Raw genomic sequence first — 18,357 nt, 5'->3', positions numbered from 1 at the left:
GTAGGGATAAATCAACTGGCACTATTTTATGAACACGTTAAAGGGGTACTCCGGTGAAAACCTTTTTTCTTTTAAATCAACTGGTGGCAGAAAGTTAAACATATTTGTAAATGACTTCTATTAAAAAATCTTAATCCTTCCTGTACTTATTAGCTGCTGAATACTACAGAGGAAATTCTTTTCTTTTTGGAATGCTCTCTGATGACATCACGAGCACAGTTCTCTCTGCTGACGTTATTATTATAATAATAATAATAATAACACTTTATTTATTGTTGTCCTTAGTGGGATTTGAACCCAAGTCCCCAGCACTAGCAAGGCAGTAGTGCTAACCACTGAGCCACCATGCTGCCCTTAGCATGCATCTGCTATGCATGGTTGCTAAAATGGACAGAGATGTCAGCAGTGAGCGCTGTGCTCGTGATGTCATCAGTGTTCCAAAAAGAAAGGAATTTCCTCTGTAGCATTCAGCAGCTAATAAGTGCTGGAAGGATTAAGATTTTTTAATAGAAGTAATTTACAAATATGTTTAACTTTCTGCCACCAGTTGATTTAAAAGAAAAAAGGTTTTCACCGGAGTACCCCTTTAAACCAAAGTCCTTATTTAGACTGAGGTCCCTACGGGATCCCCTTTTATGAGTCAGAATGGAGATTTGATTTGTACGAGTGTGTGGCGTTCCAGCAGACACAAGCTGTCCTTCCATTATATGGATGGGCATTTATCTAAATGGCTTCCATGGTGCGGGGAAACTACAGTTTCCCCCACACAATAAGCTGTTGTCAGGATCAGAACTTCCAGTGATCAGCTAATCTCCTTGTTATGACATTTTTGCACAGCAATGTGAACAGTATTTCTCATCGTACCTGAAGATCAGATTCAACCAGGAAAATTCCCAAAGCAATAAGGGCATCTCTGCGCCTCTCGTCCAGTTGAAACACTCCATGAAAATCAACGGGGCACATACATAGCAACTTCTGCACCTGTTGGAAAAGACAGCGGGATGTTTGTTTACACATTTGGACTTAAAATACATTAAAACCTGTAAATATGCAAATCGTATAGAACCACCACAATATAGCTGATTCGGTATGACCACAGGCAGATAGGTTATTCTTAGACCAGCTCGGGTAGTTGTGAATGCTGTGGCAACACCACCGCAAGAGGGAAAAATTAAATTGGACAAGAAAGGGTTAAAAACAGCTGCAAGCCAACCGTGTAGGTTGTGCGACATCATTTGTATAACGTATCAGCAAGCAGGTGAAGCAGGTCACTGTACTGCATGAACATTCTGTGCCGGTTTCTATTGGGAAGTGTCAATCGGTCATTTTCTGATCAAAAAGGATTCTATTCTACCTGACTACTAACATTTTGGTTCTAATTAGCTTGTTTTATAGGTGTTAATTGCACAACTTTAACAAATGAGGTCAACACATCCAAAATGATTATGTCGGCGCTATACATATACGGTGATCCCTACACTTACAATGGCCTCAACATACAATAGTTTCAACATACAATGGTCTTTTCTGGACCATTGTAACTTGAAACCAGACTCAACATACAATGCTATGGAATCTACGAAATGTGTCAATGGATGGAAGAACTGACCAATCAGAATGGACATTTCACTGGTAAAACCCCTGTATTCCTAAAGTGCATGCATTTACTGGCTGTCTGTTAGCGCCCCCTACAGTACAGGGAGGTACTACTTTTAACCTATGCCAAGGTTAGCTGCTCCTTTTGAACCAAGTAAGGGCGACTCCATTTTAATTTTTTTTAGGACATTGCGTGTACTGTACAGGACCCTGAAGAGACTCCTGTTCTCTACATAGACCAGTGTTTCCTAACAAGGGTGCCTCCAGCTGTTGCAAAACTACAACTCCCAGCATGCCCGGACAGCCTTTGGCTGTCCGGGCATGCTGGGAGTTGTAGTTTTGCAAAAGCTGGAGCCACCATGGATGGGAAACACTGAATTAGACAGTGATTTACATCTCCCAGCAGATCTTTCTTACTTTTATATGTAAGGACTTGATTTATCTATATTAGTTTTTCTATTTATTTTTCTTTAATCCTCACTTTTTCCTATTTTTGGATGACATTTTGGGCTTCAGAACCAATTACCAGGTTTCCATAGAGTTCTGGTCTCAACATACAATGGTTTCAACATACAATGGTCGTCCTGGAACCAATTAATATTGTAACTTGAGGGACTACTGTATTAAACACTGGGGACACAAATGTGTCATTTCTTCAGTGTTGTCACATAAATATATAGAATAATTTTTTTTACAAAAATGTGAGAAATGTATTCACTGTATCTACAAATTGCAATGACACATTGATATTAAATACACATTTACATAAAATTCCATGTTAGATGCTAAAGATTGGTTAAGTTTGAGTTAAAACATTTAAATAGCTGTATGAAATATATGAATGCTGGGAGTTGTAGTTTTGCAAATGCTGGAGGCACCATGGTTGGGAAACACTGACATAGACAGTGATTTACAGCTCCCAGCAGATCTTTCTTCCTTTTATATGTAAGGATTTGCTTTATCTGTATTAGTTATCTACTTATTTTTCTTTAATCCTCACTTTTTCCTATTTTTGGATGACATTTTGGGGCTTTAGAACCAATTACCAGGTTTCCATAGAGTTCTGGTCTCAACATACAATGGTCGTCCCAGAACCAATTAATATTGTAACTTGAGGGACCCCTGTATTAGAAAGACCAGAATAGCTAGTGGCCAGCTAACATAATAGTAAAATAAAACTATATTTCTAATGACTCTTCCCCCATTAGGATGTAATAAAACATCACAGGATTTGAAACAGACAATTATGGTCTATAATCTTGGGAGACTAAGACCCAAAACGCGTTGTCTCTGTACCATTTTAATATTAACATAATAAAGACACACCCTTGCCGCTGCTGGACAAAAAAAAAAAAACTGAGTGTGCATGTCGGCACTTCTGTTTCTAACTACCAAAGGGACTTTAGTGCTCTAAGCTAAAAATGTCACCGAGTACCTACCTTTGGCACCTATGTCAACTACATTAGTAGACAAGTAATACTTTTTGGTCACAAGGTCAAGCATTTTAGGTCCAATCTACAGCCCTGGACTTTAGAATAGATTTTTTAATATGAAGCTAAATATGTCAAACTAGTCTGGATTTTTTGGTACACATAAATGTCACATATTAATAAATCCAAAAGGATTTGAGCAGCTCTGTTCGGTGACAAAGGACTGTTTGTGTGTACAGGGTGGGATAGGATTAGGAGGCCCAGCTTAGCCAAAAGTGTTCCCTAGTGCCTACAAACGCTTTCTCTTACCTTGTTAATCAGATAAATCCCCAATGGAATTCCTATATTTCTATGTGTTATCATTCTACCTAGGCATATTTAAAAAACAATAATAGTCATCAGATTATACTATACCAACCTGTTTCTATTGAGTGATAGTGCTTGTGGCACTGAACACAATGGTACCTCTGTTTTTTTGTTTTGTATGTATACATAAATAATTATTATAGCTATGCAAATGGGCATCCTTGGTGCAATAGGGCGTTACCTAGACCCCAAGGGGACCGCTAGAACCGCCCGCCACATTTTGGAACCGTGACATAGCACAAGTGAAAAAATTGCGCATCCGCAGTAACAATCCAGGGAGACACTGCTAAATATGTTACAGAAAGTGTGTTATTACCCAGCACAAGCAGGTTATATAGGGTTTTCCTTTAACCGCTAGAGGAAACATGTCCACAGTGCTCTCTGCTGACACCTGATGCCGGTATCAGGAACTGTCCAGAGCAGAAGAAAATCCCCATTGCAAACCTATTCTGCTCTGGACAGTTCCTGACACGGACAGAGGTGTCAGCAGAGAACACTGTGGACAAGATAAAGAAGAAATTCAAAAAGAAAAGAATTTCCTCAGTAGTATACAGCTGCTAATAAGTAATGGAAGGGTAAAGGTTTTTAATAGGAGTCATTTACAAAGCTGTTTAACTTTCTGGCACCTGTTGATTTAAAAAAAAAAAAAATTATATATATATATATATATATATATATATATCTATATATATATATATATATATATAATGTTTTCCACTCCTTTAAATTGGTCTCAAGGTCAAAACTGGTTGTGTCCTTTAGGGGTTAAAAGGTTAAATCAATTGGTGCAAGAAATATAAACAGATTTGTATAGTACTTCTATTAAAAAAAATCTTAATCCTTCTTGTACTTATTTGCTGCTGAATACTACAAATAAAATTCTTTTCTTTTTGGAACACAGTGCTCTCTGCTGACATCACAAGCACAGTGCTCTCTGCTGACATCTCTGTCCATTTTAAGAACTGTCCAGAGTAGGAGAAAATTCCCAAAGCAAACATATGCTGCTCTGGACAGTTCTTAAAATGGACAGAGATGTCAGCAGAGAGCACTGTGCTTGTGATGTCAGCAGAGAGCACTGTGTTCAAAAAATAAAATAATTTCCTCTGTAGTATTCAGCAGCTGATAAGTACTGGAAGGATTAAAGGACAAATGGAATAGAACACTTTTATATATGCCCGTGCCTCAAAAATAAAGTCATGCATACCCTCCTACGAGCCCCCGTTGGTCCGGCACAGGCCTCACAGACCGGCAGTGCTGACCTCATTCCACTTCCTGTAGACAAGGACGCCGCAGAGCCGTCGGCGTATCACCGGCCGCAGCGATGTCCCGCCACGGCCTGTGATAGGCTGGGCCAGAGCTCCTTACATGACTGGGCTCAGCCTATCACAGGCCGGGGCGGGACATCGCTGCGGCCGGTGATACGCCGACGGCTCTGCGGCGTCCCCAGGAAGTGGAATGACGTCAGCACTGCTGGACCATGAGGCCTGTGCCGGACCAACGGGGGCTCGTAGGAAGGTATGTATGACTTTATTTTGTTTATTTTTGAGGCCCGGGCACAGGCATATATAAAACATTTTCTACAGTTGTCCTTTAAGATTTTTTAATAGAAGTAATTTACAAATCTGTTTAACTTTCTGGAGCCAGTTGATTTAAAAAAATAAAATGAAATGGAGTACCCCTTTAAATACATTAGTAGGAAATACAGAAATCTCTCTTTAGGCTATTTGACACTACTTATACTTAGAGGAAAATAGTGCAGTCAAATCCAAAAAGAAACATGTCATCAAAATGTAGAAGTCCTGCATAGATTTTAAAAGGAGATGTCCGGTGCGGACTATTCCTATTCCATTATGCCCGGGCTGCAAAAAATTAAAACAAACTTTCACTTACCTTCCCACGTTCCCCCGGAGCTCCGCAACAGCTGATCGGTTGGCCGGACTGTTTACTTACTAGTTCCCTTAGCCCGGTAAGTCACACGGCACTTCAGCCTATCAGCGGCCGTAGCGATGCTCCGGCCGACCAATCAGCTGTTGCGGAGCTCTGGGAGAACGTAGGAAGCTAAGTGAAAGTTTGTTTTCTCTTTTTTTGCAGCACGGGCAGGATAGAATAGGAAAAGTCTGCACCGGACATCTCCTTTGATATTTCAGGCTCTTTGTATAACTTGTCTTCACTTATTAGGTAATGTCACTTTCTGGGCTGCTAATAAGATAAGATGGATGAGGGCACAGATAGGGCACACTTGTTTGCGTATCACATATCTAACCTGGAAGAGTTTTATAACCACCAACTGCTACAGTACATGAGCCCAGCCAGCAGGAGTATTATATAACAGTAAGAAGCTAAACTCCACAACATAAAACATTACTGGAAAGTTCCCTGATTCAGTCCTGTATGCAATAGTTTAAAGATTTATATATTACTTGTATATGGCATTTTTACCTGTTTTCCCCTCTGCAGGCTCCAGCTGTAGTTTTCAGTTGTGTAAGCTGTGAATCAAGCTCTGCTTCTGATCTTTAAACTCACTACTGTTGTATCTCTTTACCCCTTCCATAGACTTTTATAGGCAGCATGTAATGTGATCTCCCAGTGGAGATCTCTCACTCCATTATATAAAATCCCTTTGCTGGAATACCACTATTTATGATGTATATTATTCCCTGTAAGAATCCCTTTATAAAGTAAGTAGAGAACCCTTGAGACCGGTGCTGCGACTATTAGGAGTGGTAATGCTGTAATCCAGGTAGTGGAGGAAGCAATGATGAAGTCCAGGTAGTGATAAAGATCCTCAGCAGGATCAAAGTAGAGTTTTTTCCAATGAAAAAATCCTAGCATTAAAGTTGTATTCCATGAAAAAACAATTTTTCATATCAACTGGCTCCAGAAAGTTAAACAGATTTGTAAATTGCTTCTATTAAAAATGTTTAATCCTTCCGGTACTTATTAGCTACTAAAGTTGAGTTGTTCTTTTTCTGTCTGACAACAGTGCTCTTTGCTGACATCTCTGTCTGTCTCAGGAACTGTCCAAAGTAGCAGCAAGTCCCCAGAGCAAACCTATCCTGCTCTGGACAGTTCCTGAGACAGACAGAGGTGTCAGACAGAAAAGAACAACTAAATTTCAACAGCTAATAAGTATGGGAAGGATTAAGATTTTTTAATAGAAGTAATTTACAAATCTGTTTAACTTTCTGGAGACAGTTGATATGAAAAAAAAAAATTTTTTTCAATCTAGCAACACTTTCTATACCAAAAACCAAAAGGATACAAGTCAATCTACACAAGGCTAACAATATGGCAGGTTTAATATCAGTTTTATTTATAGTAAAAGCAGACAATTATTAATAGGCACTGTATTAGTAGAAGCAAACATAAGAAACTATATAATCTGATCAGGGAAGAGTGCCTCTTTTTCCAATTATCAGTCTTCCTTTCCTTTTTCAACCTCCTAAACTCATGCACTTTACAAAAGCAGCTCAACTTTGTCTCTCAGATGGATACATTCAATGAAAAAACAGGTTACAGCTGCCTATAAAAGTCGATGGAAAGCGGATTAAGGGGGAAAAAAAAAAAAAAAGAGAGAGACAGTGATTGACAGTTTAAAGGGGTTATCCAGGAAAAAACTTTTTTTATATATCAACTGGCTCCAGAAAGTTAAACAGATTTGTAAATTACTTCTATTAAAAAAATCGTAATCCTTTCAGTACTTATGAGCTTCTGAAGTTTAGGTTGTTCTTTTCTGTCTAAGTGCTCTCTGATGACACGTGTCTCGGGAAACGCCCAGTTTAGAAGAGGTTTGCTATGGGAATTTGCTTCTAAACTGGGCGGTTCCCGAGACACGTGTCATCAGAGATTACTTAAACAGAAAACAACCTTAACTTCAGAAGCTCATAAGTACTGAAAGGATTAAGATTTTTTAATAGAAGTAATTTACAGATCTGTTTAACTTTCTGGAGCCAGTTGATATATATAAAAAAAGTTTTTTCCTGGAATACCCCTTTAATTCTCAGCTTATTATACTAAGTACTGCTCTATAATGTCATCTATGCTGCTACTGCTTCTAAGGGTGTGCTATATAGATATACAGGAGTAGAATTCCCTCTCCTGTGCATGCACAGTGTACAGAAGCCATCAAAGCAGCTAGAGCCTACCCACTAGCACAGGACCAACTGAAAGTTAAAGACGAATCCTGCTGAGAAGAAAACTGGACAAAAACAAAAAAATTCCACACAAAAGTTATAAAACAGCTATACATAGTGGTAATGTTTACGTACATACACCAACTAATCCTGAAAAGTTGGTGTAAACTAAAGATACTTGCAGTTTGCTAATACATAGCACCAGCCATCCTATATGACAACACTAGTGGGAGTTACAACTCCCAACCCCAAAAGGTAGATACATGCACACTTAAAGTAGTAGTAGTACAATCCAAATGAGTCCTCGGAGCGGTAAATCTTTAGACCAGTGGTCTTCAACCTGCGGCCCTCCAGATGTTGCAAAACTACAACTCCAAGCATGCCCGGACAGCCAACGGCTGTCCGGGCATGCTGGGAGTTGTAGTTTTGCAACATCTGGAGGGCCGCAGGTTGAAGACCACTGCTTTAGACTTTTCTTTGAGGACATATGGGCATTCCCAACAGTGACAGTCCTCAAGAATCTATCACCCAAAAAGTAAATAAAGTTGTGATCCCCGCCCCTCTGAAGGTAGTCAAAGAGGTGACCAATAATGCATATTCAATAACAAACAAAACCTAAATAGTCATAATGGCTGGAACAGCATGTTTACATCTACATCAAAGCTCCGTTTCCAGAATATGTTCAAATGATGGGACATGAACGGAGAAAAAAATTACTGTCCAATGTTACAAAACATTGGACACTGACGGAAAACCAGATAGACACAATTTAAAGGGGTACTCCACTGAAAAACATTTTTTAAACTGGTGCCAGAAAGTTAAAACAGATTTGTTAATGACATCTATTTAAAAAAATCTTAATCCTTCCAGTAGTTATCAACTGGTGTATGCTTCATAGGAAGTTATTTTCTTTTTGTATTTCTTTTCTGTCTGACCATATTGCTCTCTGCTGACACCTCTGTCCATTTTTAAACTGTCCGGAGCAGGATAGGTTTGCTATGGGGATTTGCTTCTGCTCTGAAAAGTTCCAAAAATGGACAGAGGTGTCAGCAGAGAGCACTGTGGTCAGACAGAAAGGAAATTCAAAAAGAAAAGAACTTCCTCTGGAACATACAGCAGCTGATAAGTACTGGAAGGATTAAGATTTTTAAATAGAAGTAATTTACAAATCTGCTTAACTTTCTGGCACCAGTTAAACCCCTTTAAAGGGGTTATCCAGGAAAAAAACTTTTTTTTATATATCAACTGGCTCCAGAAAGTTAAACAGATTTGTAAATTACTTCTATTAAAAAATCTTAATCCTTTCAGTACTTATGAGCTTCTGAAGTTGAGGTTGTTCTTTTCTGTCTAAGTGCTCTCTGATGACACATGTCTCGGGAAACACCCGGTTTAGAAGAGGTTTGCTATGGGGATTTGCTTCTAATCTGGGCGGTTCCCGAGACACGTGTCATCAGAGAGCACTTAGACAGAAAAGAACAACCTCAACTTCAGAAGCTCATAAGTACTGAAAGGATTAAGATTTTTTAATAGAAGTAATTTACAAATCTGTTTAACTTTCTGGAGCCAGTTGATATATATAAAAAAAAGTTTTTTCCTGGATAACCCCTTTAAAGTATGCAGAGAACAAGCAGAAATGGCCCAGCACTTGCAGGACTAGGGCACTAAATTATCAGGTAACGGAGGGACAGAACAGGGTCGCCCGCTATGTAGTGGGTGCCGGCGGTGCAATGTCCACTGAGTATCAATGTAACTATATGGGGACAGAAGACAGGACAGCACTCACCATCCAACATAACTTTATTCAAGCATCTCGGAGGTGACAGGCAGATGTGATGGTGGAGGCAGGGGACAGGACCGGGACAGACTGTTTCACGCTCTTATGTGCTTCCTCAAGCTGGTAGGCCGATGGCGTACCGGCCTACATTGCATGGTGGGTGCTGTCCTGTCTTCTGTCCCCATATAGACCCCATTTAAAGTCAATGGGACCCGTTGAGCTGGGGGCCGTCCAGCTTTGTTGTGTCTGGAATGGACTGTGGTGGAGCTCTGGAATGGCCCTCCAATGCACATGTGAACTGAGCCTTATAGAATATAGCAACTACTGTAAGTAAATATATATTGTATTACTTCTACTGCTCTTGTCCTACTGCTGCATCCACAGTTCTGGAGCTGAAATCTCCCAGCAATCATTGCGGGGCAAATGCTATCCAAAGACTTGCATTGCAGAGCAATAGTTACAGCAGATCCGAACATATAGTTATCCCTATGGACTACAAGAAGCTATATAATGCTCAGTGCCAGACGATGAATAGTAGAAGCAATGAATGGACTCGCTCAGTGACAGCTCCTCCATTCAGTGACATGTAGACAGAATCCCTCTCCCACTCTGACAGCTCCCCTGCCTGGAGAACAACAAAAACGGCAGATAAAGGGTTACCACCCCTCCCCCCCGGTGATTCCCCCTTCAGTAACTTCCCCTCCGCAGCGCCCCGGCTTACCTTCTCCAGGGCCGCCGGCCTCTGCACTGCCAGGGAGCGGGCAAGGGACAGCACGGTGTTAAAATAAAACCCCCGGGAACTACTGCTGCCCCCCTTGGTCGCCATGTTCCTCCCGGAGCCGTCAGATGACGTCAACGCTCAACATAACCAAGTCACATGACGGTAGAGGCCAGAGTGGAGTCGCTCCTAGTGGGTATGATGTCACGGCGAGGGGCGGGGCTTATGGGGGAGGGGAGGGGTCTCCCAGGTTACAGATTTGAAACAGGAACTATGACAAGTGTATGCTACAGAGCAGGGGGAAGTGACAGGCTGCACGGGGAGACGGGAGGGAGTGATGTTATTTACATGGGACTGTATGGTGGAGGGGAGTGATGTTATTTACATGGGACTGTATGGTGGAGGAGGATGAAAGGAGGGAGTGATGTTATTTACATGGGACTGTATGGTGGAGGAGGATGAAAGGAGGGGAGTGATGTTATTTACATGGGACTGTATGGTGGAGGAGGATGAAAGGAGGGGAGTGATGTTATTTACATGGGACTGTATGGTGGAGGAGGAAGGGAGAGGAGTGATGTTATTTACATGGGGCTGTATGGTGGAGGAGGGTGAAAGGAGGGGAGTGATGTTATTTACATGGGACTGTATGGTGGAGGAGGGTGAAAGGAGGGGAGTGATGTTATTTACATGGGACTGTATGGTGGAGGAGAATGAAAGGAGGGGAGTGATGTTATTTACATGGGACTGTATGGTGGAGGATGAAGGGAGGGGAGTGATGTTATTTACATGGGACTGTATGGTGGAGGATGAAGGGAAGGGAGTGATGTTATTTACATGGGACTGTATGGTGGAGGATGAAGGGAGGTGAGTGATGTTATTTACATGGGACTGTATGGTGGAGGGGAGTGATGTTATTTACATGGGACTGTATGGTGGAGGAGGATTAAGGGAGAGGAGTGATGTTATTTACATGGGACTGTATGGTGGAGGAGAATGAAAGGAGGGGAGTGATGTTATTTACATGGGACTGTATGGTGGAGGAGGGTGAAAGGAGGGGAGTGATGTTATTTACATGGGACTGTATGGTGGAGGAGAATGAAAGGAGGGGAGTGATGTTATTTACATGGGACTGTATGGTGGAGGAGGATGAAAGGAGGGAGTGATGTTATTTACATGGGACTGTATGGTGGAGAATGAAAGGAGGGGAGTGATGTTATTTACATGGGACTGTATGGTGGAGGAGAATGAAAGGAGGGGAGTGATGTTATTTACATGGGACTGTATGGTGGAGGAGGATGAAAGGAGGGGAGTGATGTTATTTACATGGGACTGTATGGTGGAGGAGAATGAAAGGAGGGGAGTGATGTTATTTACATGGGACTGTATGGTGGAGGAGGATGAAAGGAGGGAGTGATGTTATTTACATTGGACCGTATGGTGGAGAATGAAAGGAGGGGAGTGATGTTATTTACATGGGACTGTATGGTGGAGGATGAAGGGAGGGGAGTGATGTTATTTACATGGGACTGTATGGTGGAGGATGAAGGGAGGGGAGTGATGTTATTTACATGGGACTGTATGGAGGAGGATGAAAGGCGGGGAGTGATGATATTTACATGGGACTGTATGGTGGAGGATGGAGGGAGGGGAGTGATGTTATTTGGATGTGTATGTTGCTCTCATATTGGGCAGAATTTAGTGTAATAACCTGCACACAACAGCTGGAATAGAGTTCCTGTATGGAGGACCTCCTGCTACAGTCAAAACGCATGAACCTCCATATATGTTGCATTTGGAAAGTCTTCAGATCCTTTCACTTTTTTCACATTTTGCTATGCTGCAGCCTTGTGCTGAAATTAAATTAAAGGGGTATTCCAGGCCAAAACTTTTTTTTATATATCAGCTGGCTCCGGAAAGTTAAACAGATTTGTAAATTACTTCTATTAAAAAATCTTAATCCTTCCAATAGTTATTAGCTTCTGAAGTTGAGTTGTTGTTTTCTGTCTAACTGCTTTTTGATGACTCACGTCCCCATAGGAACTGCACAGCTCCCGGGACGTGACATCATCATTGAGCAGTTAGACAGAAAACTTCAGAAGCTAAAAACTATTGGAAGGATTAAGATTTTTTAATAGAAGTAATTTACAAATCTGTTTAACTTTCCAGAGCCAGTTGATATATATAATAAAAGGTTTTGCCTGGAATACCCCTTTAAGTCTCGTCCGGACCGCGCCACTCGAGACTGCACGAGAAAGTACTGCCCGAGTTCCCACGACACAGGGACACATCGGAGTAAGAGGCAGTGTAGCGCCGGGAGAGAGTAGTTAAAAGCCATGTCCCCCATTTGTGGCCACGCCCCCCGAAATTATCAGCAGGAAATCCCCTTGGCCGAAAAGGGCATTTTCGGCCGATAATTTTCGTGCGTGACATCACAGGATACACATGTGGGGGAAATTTTCTCCTATTCTGATCCCTATGGGGGGAGATTTATCAAAACCTGTGCAGAGGAAAACTTGCCCAGTTGCCCATAGCAACCAATCAGCTTGCTTCTTTCATTTTTTACAGGCCTTCATAAAAATGAAAGCAGCAAGCTGATTGGTTGCTATGGGCAACTGGGCAAGTTTTCCTCTGCACAGGTTTTGATAAATCTCCCCCTATAATTTTTTTATTTCTCCTTATATGGGGTTGCATGAGGCTCATTATTTGCGCCCTGAACTGTAGTTTTTAACGGTACCATTGTGTTTTGACTTATTGATCACTTTTTTTATAATATTTGTGAGTTGCAGTTAGTTACTAAGTACAACTTCCAGCGTGCCCTGGTACAGCCTGTGGCTCAGCAGCTGCCCCAAATGAAAACTACTAGTCCCAGCATACTATAATATATATATTATAGGCCAGTGTTTCCCAACCAGGGGTGCCTCCAGCTGTTGCAAAACTACAACTCCCAGCATGCCCGGACAGCATGCTGGGAGTTGTGGTTTTGCAACAGCTGGAGGCACTCTGGTTGGGAAACACTGGTATAGTATATGGTGCAACATTCCGGAAGTTGGAGGATTGGTTGGATAAATACCATTGCATTGCCGGTATTTTTAATATAAAAATACCAGTAGGGTCGCTAAAATACCGGCCACGTGGCAACCTTGGATGCCAGTTAGGGATGGGAAACTCCATTTTAGTCAATTCAGTAATGAACCGTCCAGAATGGAGTCGCTCCTGGCAGGTCCTCACTACAGATATGTCTGGTAGAGATGAGCGAACTTACAGTAAATTCGATTCGTCACAAACTTCTCGGCTCGGCAGTTGATGACTTATCCTGCGTAAATTAGTTCAGCTTTCCTGTGCTCCGGTGGGCTGGAAAAGGTGGATACATTACTAGGAAAGAGTCTCCTAGGACTGTATCCACCTTTTCCAGCCCACCGGAGCACCTGAAAGCTGAACTAATTTATGCAGGAAAAGACATCAACTGCCGAGCAGAGAAGTTCGTGACGAATCGAATTTACTGTAAGTTCGCTCATCTCTAATGTCTGGAATGGATCCTACCACCAGCAGCTCCATTCTAGTCACCTCACCAATGAATTGTCTAGAAAAGAGGTGCTGGAGGGAGGACCTACCAGGAGAAACGCCAGTCTACATGTAACCGTCACATAACCAAGAAGTAGACGAGGGGACCGGTATTTGCTCTCGTTACTGTGGCAACTAGATGGGAACGACATTTTTGACGGCAGGAGCCGATATTTCCGGTATCTGTACCAACGCATGCGCAAAGCAGAGGTATATATTCTTGTGTAGTTTACAACAATAGCGGAGAGGGGGCGCCATGAGTCGCCAGCAGCAATGTATTCTATTTTTTTATTTTCTAACTAGAGCTATAAATCACTTTATTGTAGAGCCGTGAGGGCGGAAGTTAGTAATAGGGTAATTAATGACGTCAGCGGATGTGAGCTACCAGGGTCAGCTGAGTAGAGAGGGCAGGGCTGCGGGGTTTGGTTGGCTCGTAGAGTGGGGTTGTTTACCGGTAAGATGGTTGTTCAGTGCATGTGAGGCGTCTTCTATGTACATGTGTGTTCTATGTGCCTTCCCTGCCGTGCTGCGTTATGTACATGTGTGGTCTATGCGGATGATGCGTTATGTACATGTGTGGTCTATGCGGATGATGCGTTATGTACATGTGTGGTCTATGCGGATGATGCGTTATGTACATGTGTGGTCTATGCGGATGATGCGTTATGTACATGTGTGGTCTATGCGGATGATGCGTTATGTACATGTGTGGTCTATGCGGATGACGCGTTATGTACATGTGTGGTCTATGCGGATGACGCGTTATGTACATGTGTGGTCTATGCGGATGACGCGTTATGTACATGTGTGGTCTATGCGGATGACGCGTTATGTACATGTGTGGTCTATGCGGATGACGCGTTATGTACATGTGTGGTCTATGCGGATGACGCGTTATGTACATGTGTGGTCTATGCGGATGACGCGTTATGTACATGTGTGGTCTATGCGGATGACGCGTTATGTACATGTGTGGTCTATGCGGATGACGCGTTATGTACATGTGTGGTCTATGCGGATGACGCGTTATGTACATGTGTGGTCTATGCGGATGACGCGTTATGTACGTGTGTGGTCTATGCGGATGACGCGTTATGTACGTGTGTGGTCTATGCGGATGACGCGTTATGTACATGTGTGGTCTATGCGGATGACGCGTTATGTACATGTGTGGTCTATGCGGATGACGCGTTATGTACATGTGTGGTCTATGCGGATGACGCGTTATGTACGTGTGTGGTCTATGCGGATGACGCGTTATGTACGTGTGTGGTCTATGCGGATGACGTGTAGTGTACGTGTGTGGTCTATGCGGGTGACGTGTAGTGTACGTGTGTGGTCTATGCGGGTGACGTGTAGTGTATGTGTGTGGTCTATGCGGGTGACGTGTTGTGTACGTGTGTGGTCTATGCGGGTGACGTGTTGTGTACGTGTGTGGTCTATGCGGGTGACGTGTTGTGTACGTGTGTGGTCTATGCGAATGATGTGTAATGTGTGGGGTCTATGCGGATGACGTGTAATGTACGTGTGCGGGGTCTATGCGGATGACGTGTAATGTACGTGTGCGGGGTCTATGCGGATGACGTGTAGTGTGCGGGTTCTATGCGGATGACATGTAGTGTGCGGGGTCTATGCGGATGACGTGTAGTGTACGTGTGCGGGGTCTATGCGGATGACGTGTAGTGTACGTGTGCGGGGTCTATGCGGATGACGTGTAGTGTGCGGGGTCTATGCGGATGACGTGTAGTGTGCGGGGGTCTATGCGGATGATGCGTAGTGTACGTGTGCGGGGTCTGTGTGCTTGCTGTGCCAGGTGACTAATTGTGCCTTCTTCCAGATTCACCATCATGTCCAGGAGTTCTAACCCGTTTGACGAGGATGAAGACAGTGACTTTAAGCCCGTCAAGTGGAACAATGAGGAGGATGACCCCTATGAATCCCCTGCTGATCGGAAAAGACGCGAAGAGGCAGACAGGCAGAGGTCACTGCAGCAAGAAGTGTTGAGGAGGGCGCAGTCCACAGTGGACAGCAGCAACAGATCTAAGTCCCTTATTTATGAGTCTGAGAAGGTTGGATTGGAAACTGCAGAGGTGAGAGGCATTGGCTTCATTACAGCAATGATCCCCAATCTATGCCCCTCCAGCTGTTGCAAAACTATGTCACCCAGCATGCAGGGGGGGGGGAGTACTTTCTTACAGATATGAGCTGATCACAAAGGCTTCCAGCAGTAGGGCTGGAATGATCCTTCTTATCAGAAGACTTCTGAAATATGTCCAGATGGACACTCCATTTAAAGAAAAACTTTGCCCTCGTAATGTGCAAACAAGGTGATTTTCTTTATCCGCAATCCTTACATATAATAACATTTCCGTCTCACAGGACCTTCATCAGATAAGGATTGCTGTGGAGGAACGAGTACGAGTACTTTTTAGGGGCTGTATACTACAGAGGAAATGGTCTTTCTTTTTGGATTTCTCTTATGTCACAACCACAGTGCTCTCTGCTGACCTGCTGTCCATTTTAGGAACTGTCTAGAGCAGCCATATGTTTGCTATGGGGATTTTCTCCATCTCTGGACCGTTCCTAAAATGTACAGCAGAGGTCAGCAGAGAGCACTGTGGTCGTGACATCCAAAAAGAAAAGCATTTCCTCTGTAATATACAGCCCCTAAAATGTACTGGAAGGATTAAGATTTTTTAACAGAAGTAATTTACAAATAGGTTTAACTTTCTGGCACCAGTTGAAATAAAAAAAAGTTTTCCACAGGAGTACCCCTTTAAAGAGTCCTTTCTGTAGTGAACAGCTGGTTAGTGTGATATCACTTACTGAATGCCCCTTCTCCCACTTAATCATCTCCTTATTTTGGTCGGTAAACCAGTTTGCATTGCATGTATACCAGGGCATCCCACCAAGCTGGTATCAGGATGGCCTAAGCAGGGGGGTCCCTCCACACAGCAGCGAGTATTAGTTTAACCTTCACTATTAAAGTTACAGGTAGAGTGAGGTTAAACATGCGCTTGGTAAATCAGTGACAAATGATTGGCTATTTGCCATCTTCAAAAACTCACGGAGGTGACTCTTATTAGCATAGAGTCAGATGTGCAGATTAGAGATGAGCGAACTTACAGTAAATTCGATTCGTCGCGAACTTCTCGGCGCGGCAGTTGCTGACTTTTCCTGCATAAATTAGTTCAGCTTTCAGGTGCTCCGGTGGGCTGGAAAAGGTGGATACAGTCCTAGGAGACTTTCCTAGGACTGTATCCACCTTTTCCAGCCTACCGGAGCACCGGAAAGCTGAACTAATTTATGCAGGATAAGTCATCAACTGCCGAGCTGACAAGTTCGTGACAAATCGAATTTACTGTAAGTTCGCTCATCTCTAGTGCAGATGTTTTTTATTTTTGTAATTTTTTTTTTCTATTTGTATGCAAATAAACTACAGAGCTGAAGTGTAAAAGGTGCAGCAGACCTGAAGGGAGGAAGAGTGTCATTTATTTCATGCTGAAAAGTTAAATCAATTGGTAACTAGCAGTTTTTCCTTGAACGTAAAAAGTTGTGTATAATAATAAAACAAAAATAGTAAAACAGAAACATTGCCGCACATCCACAATGGGGGAGATTTATCAAAACCTGTCCAGTGGAGAAGTTGCCTATAGCAACCAATCGGATCGCTTCTTTCATTTTTGAAAAGGCCTCCGAGAAATGAAAGAAGTGATCTGATTGGTTGCTATGGGCAACTGAGCAACTTTTCCTCTGGACAGGTTTTTATGACTCTCCCTCAATGTGTATATTGATCAGCTTTAACCCATTCACGCCATATGATGTATAGTTACCTCATAGGGTTAAATTGATGTACATTTTTGTCATTGCATGTTCCCGGTCACTGTTTACACACTGCAGATTTCCATACGTGAAACCACAATGCATACACTAGGTGTGAACATGCCCTAAGATGTTTTAATGTTTTCTTCTTGAAGGGGAAATGCTTAAAACCAGTTTATTGCTGCAGAAAGTTCTTCTCTGCTTGTTTTTCTGCTGTTTTTGCTGACTGTAGTATTAAAGCTCATTCTTAGGAAAGGGGGTTAAAAAAAAAAAAGCTAAATCTTCTTCCTGCCATTCTAGCAATCATTGCAAGTAGATGAATTGGAAGGAGTCACGTGTGTGAGAGACATTTTGTATGGCCATACAAGATGTCTCTACACTAAATGCTGTATAAGGAGCTAGAGAACACATTCAGCAGCATTATTTTAGTCTTATTTATACTACACATTGAAGCATGAATGAAAATGATTAAGGTACTGTACAGTATGTTATCAATAGTGATGGCAAATCTTCCCATTCTCTGTCAAGAACTATGTTGTAGTTCTGAAACTCCTGCCATGACCGTATAAACACGTACAGTATTAAACCATTCATGCCAGCTTTTGGCATAAAAATCACCTGCAAAAAGGATTGACTTTCGGCTGTGTTCACACCAACTATGCGATGAAAAAGTAGACAGGCTTAGCTTTACAGGGTGTGAACTAGGGATCGACCGATTATCGGTTTGGCCAATATTATCGGCCGATAATCACGGTTTTGGGCATTATCGGTATCGGCAATTACCAGGCCCCGGGAACAGGTAATTATAAAACTGGGGATGGGGGGAGGCAATGGGCCCAGGGCAGTGCGGTGGGGGGGTCGCGGTGATAGGACTAAGGACCCTCGGACAGGCAGGGGCAGAGAAGCGGGCGGCGGTCTATGGCGTCGCAAAAGCCGCTTGCAGTTCACTTATTTAAA

General features: G+C 42.6%; 2 protein-coding genes across 5 annotated transcripts in view; one reads left to right on the top strand and one right to left on the bottom strand.

The window, feature by feature from the left end:
• Positions 1-10,217, bottom strand: part of PI4KA (phosphatidylinositol 4-kinase alpha) — a 145,449-nt gene extending 135,232 nt beyond the window's left edge. The window contains exons 1-2 of the mRNA XM_056531869.1: positions 10,021-10,217; positions 865-981 (exon numbers count right to left, since the gene is read on the bottom strand). Of these exons, the coding sequence (XP_056387844.1) occupies positions 865-981; positions 10,021-10,125 (222 nt within the window). The 5' untranslated portion in view covers positions 10,126-10,217. The remainder of the gene's footprint in view (positions 1-864; positions 982-10,020) is intronic.
• A 53-nt stretch (positions 10,218-10,270) lies between these two features.
• The window catches only part of SNAP29 (synaptosome associated protein 29), a 38,732-nt gene continuing 30,645 nt past the window's right edge, over positions 10,271-18,357 (top strand). Inside the window, exons 1-2 of one of the 4 annotated variants that reach the window (XM_056531927.1) lie at positions 10,271-10,299; positions 15,416-15,668. In XM_056531927.1, coding sequence (XP_056387902.1) covers positions 15,426-15,668 — 243 coding nt within the window. In that variant the 5' untranslated portion in view covers positions 10,271-10,299; positions 15,416-15,425. The other 3 variants (XM_056531894.1, XM_056531916.1, XM_056531905.1) reach the window with 3 other exon arrangements.

This window comes from Hyla sarda, chromosome 1 (genome assembly GCF_029499605.1).
Source record: "Hyla sarda isolate aHylSar1 chromosome 1, aHylSar1.hap1, whole genome shotgun sequence".
Classification (NCBI taxonomy): domain Eukaryota; kingdom Metazoa; phylum Chordata; class Amphibia; order Anura; family Hylidae; genus Hyla; species Hyla sarda.
Note: the sequence above shows the minus strand (reverse complement) of the source record. Positions and strands in the feature narration are given on the sequence as shown.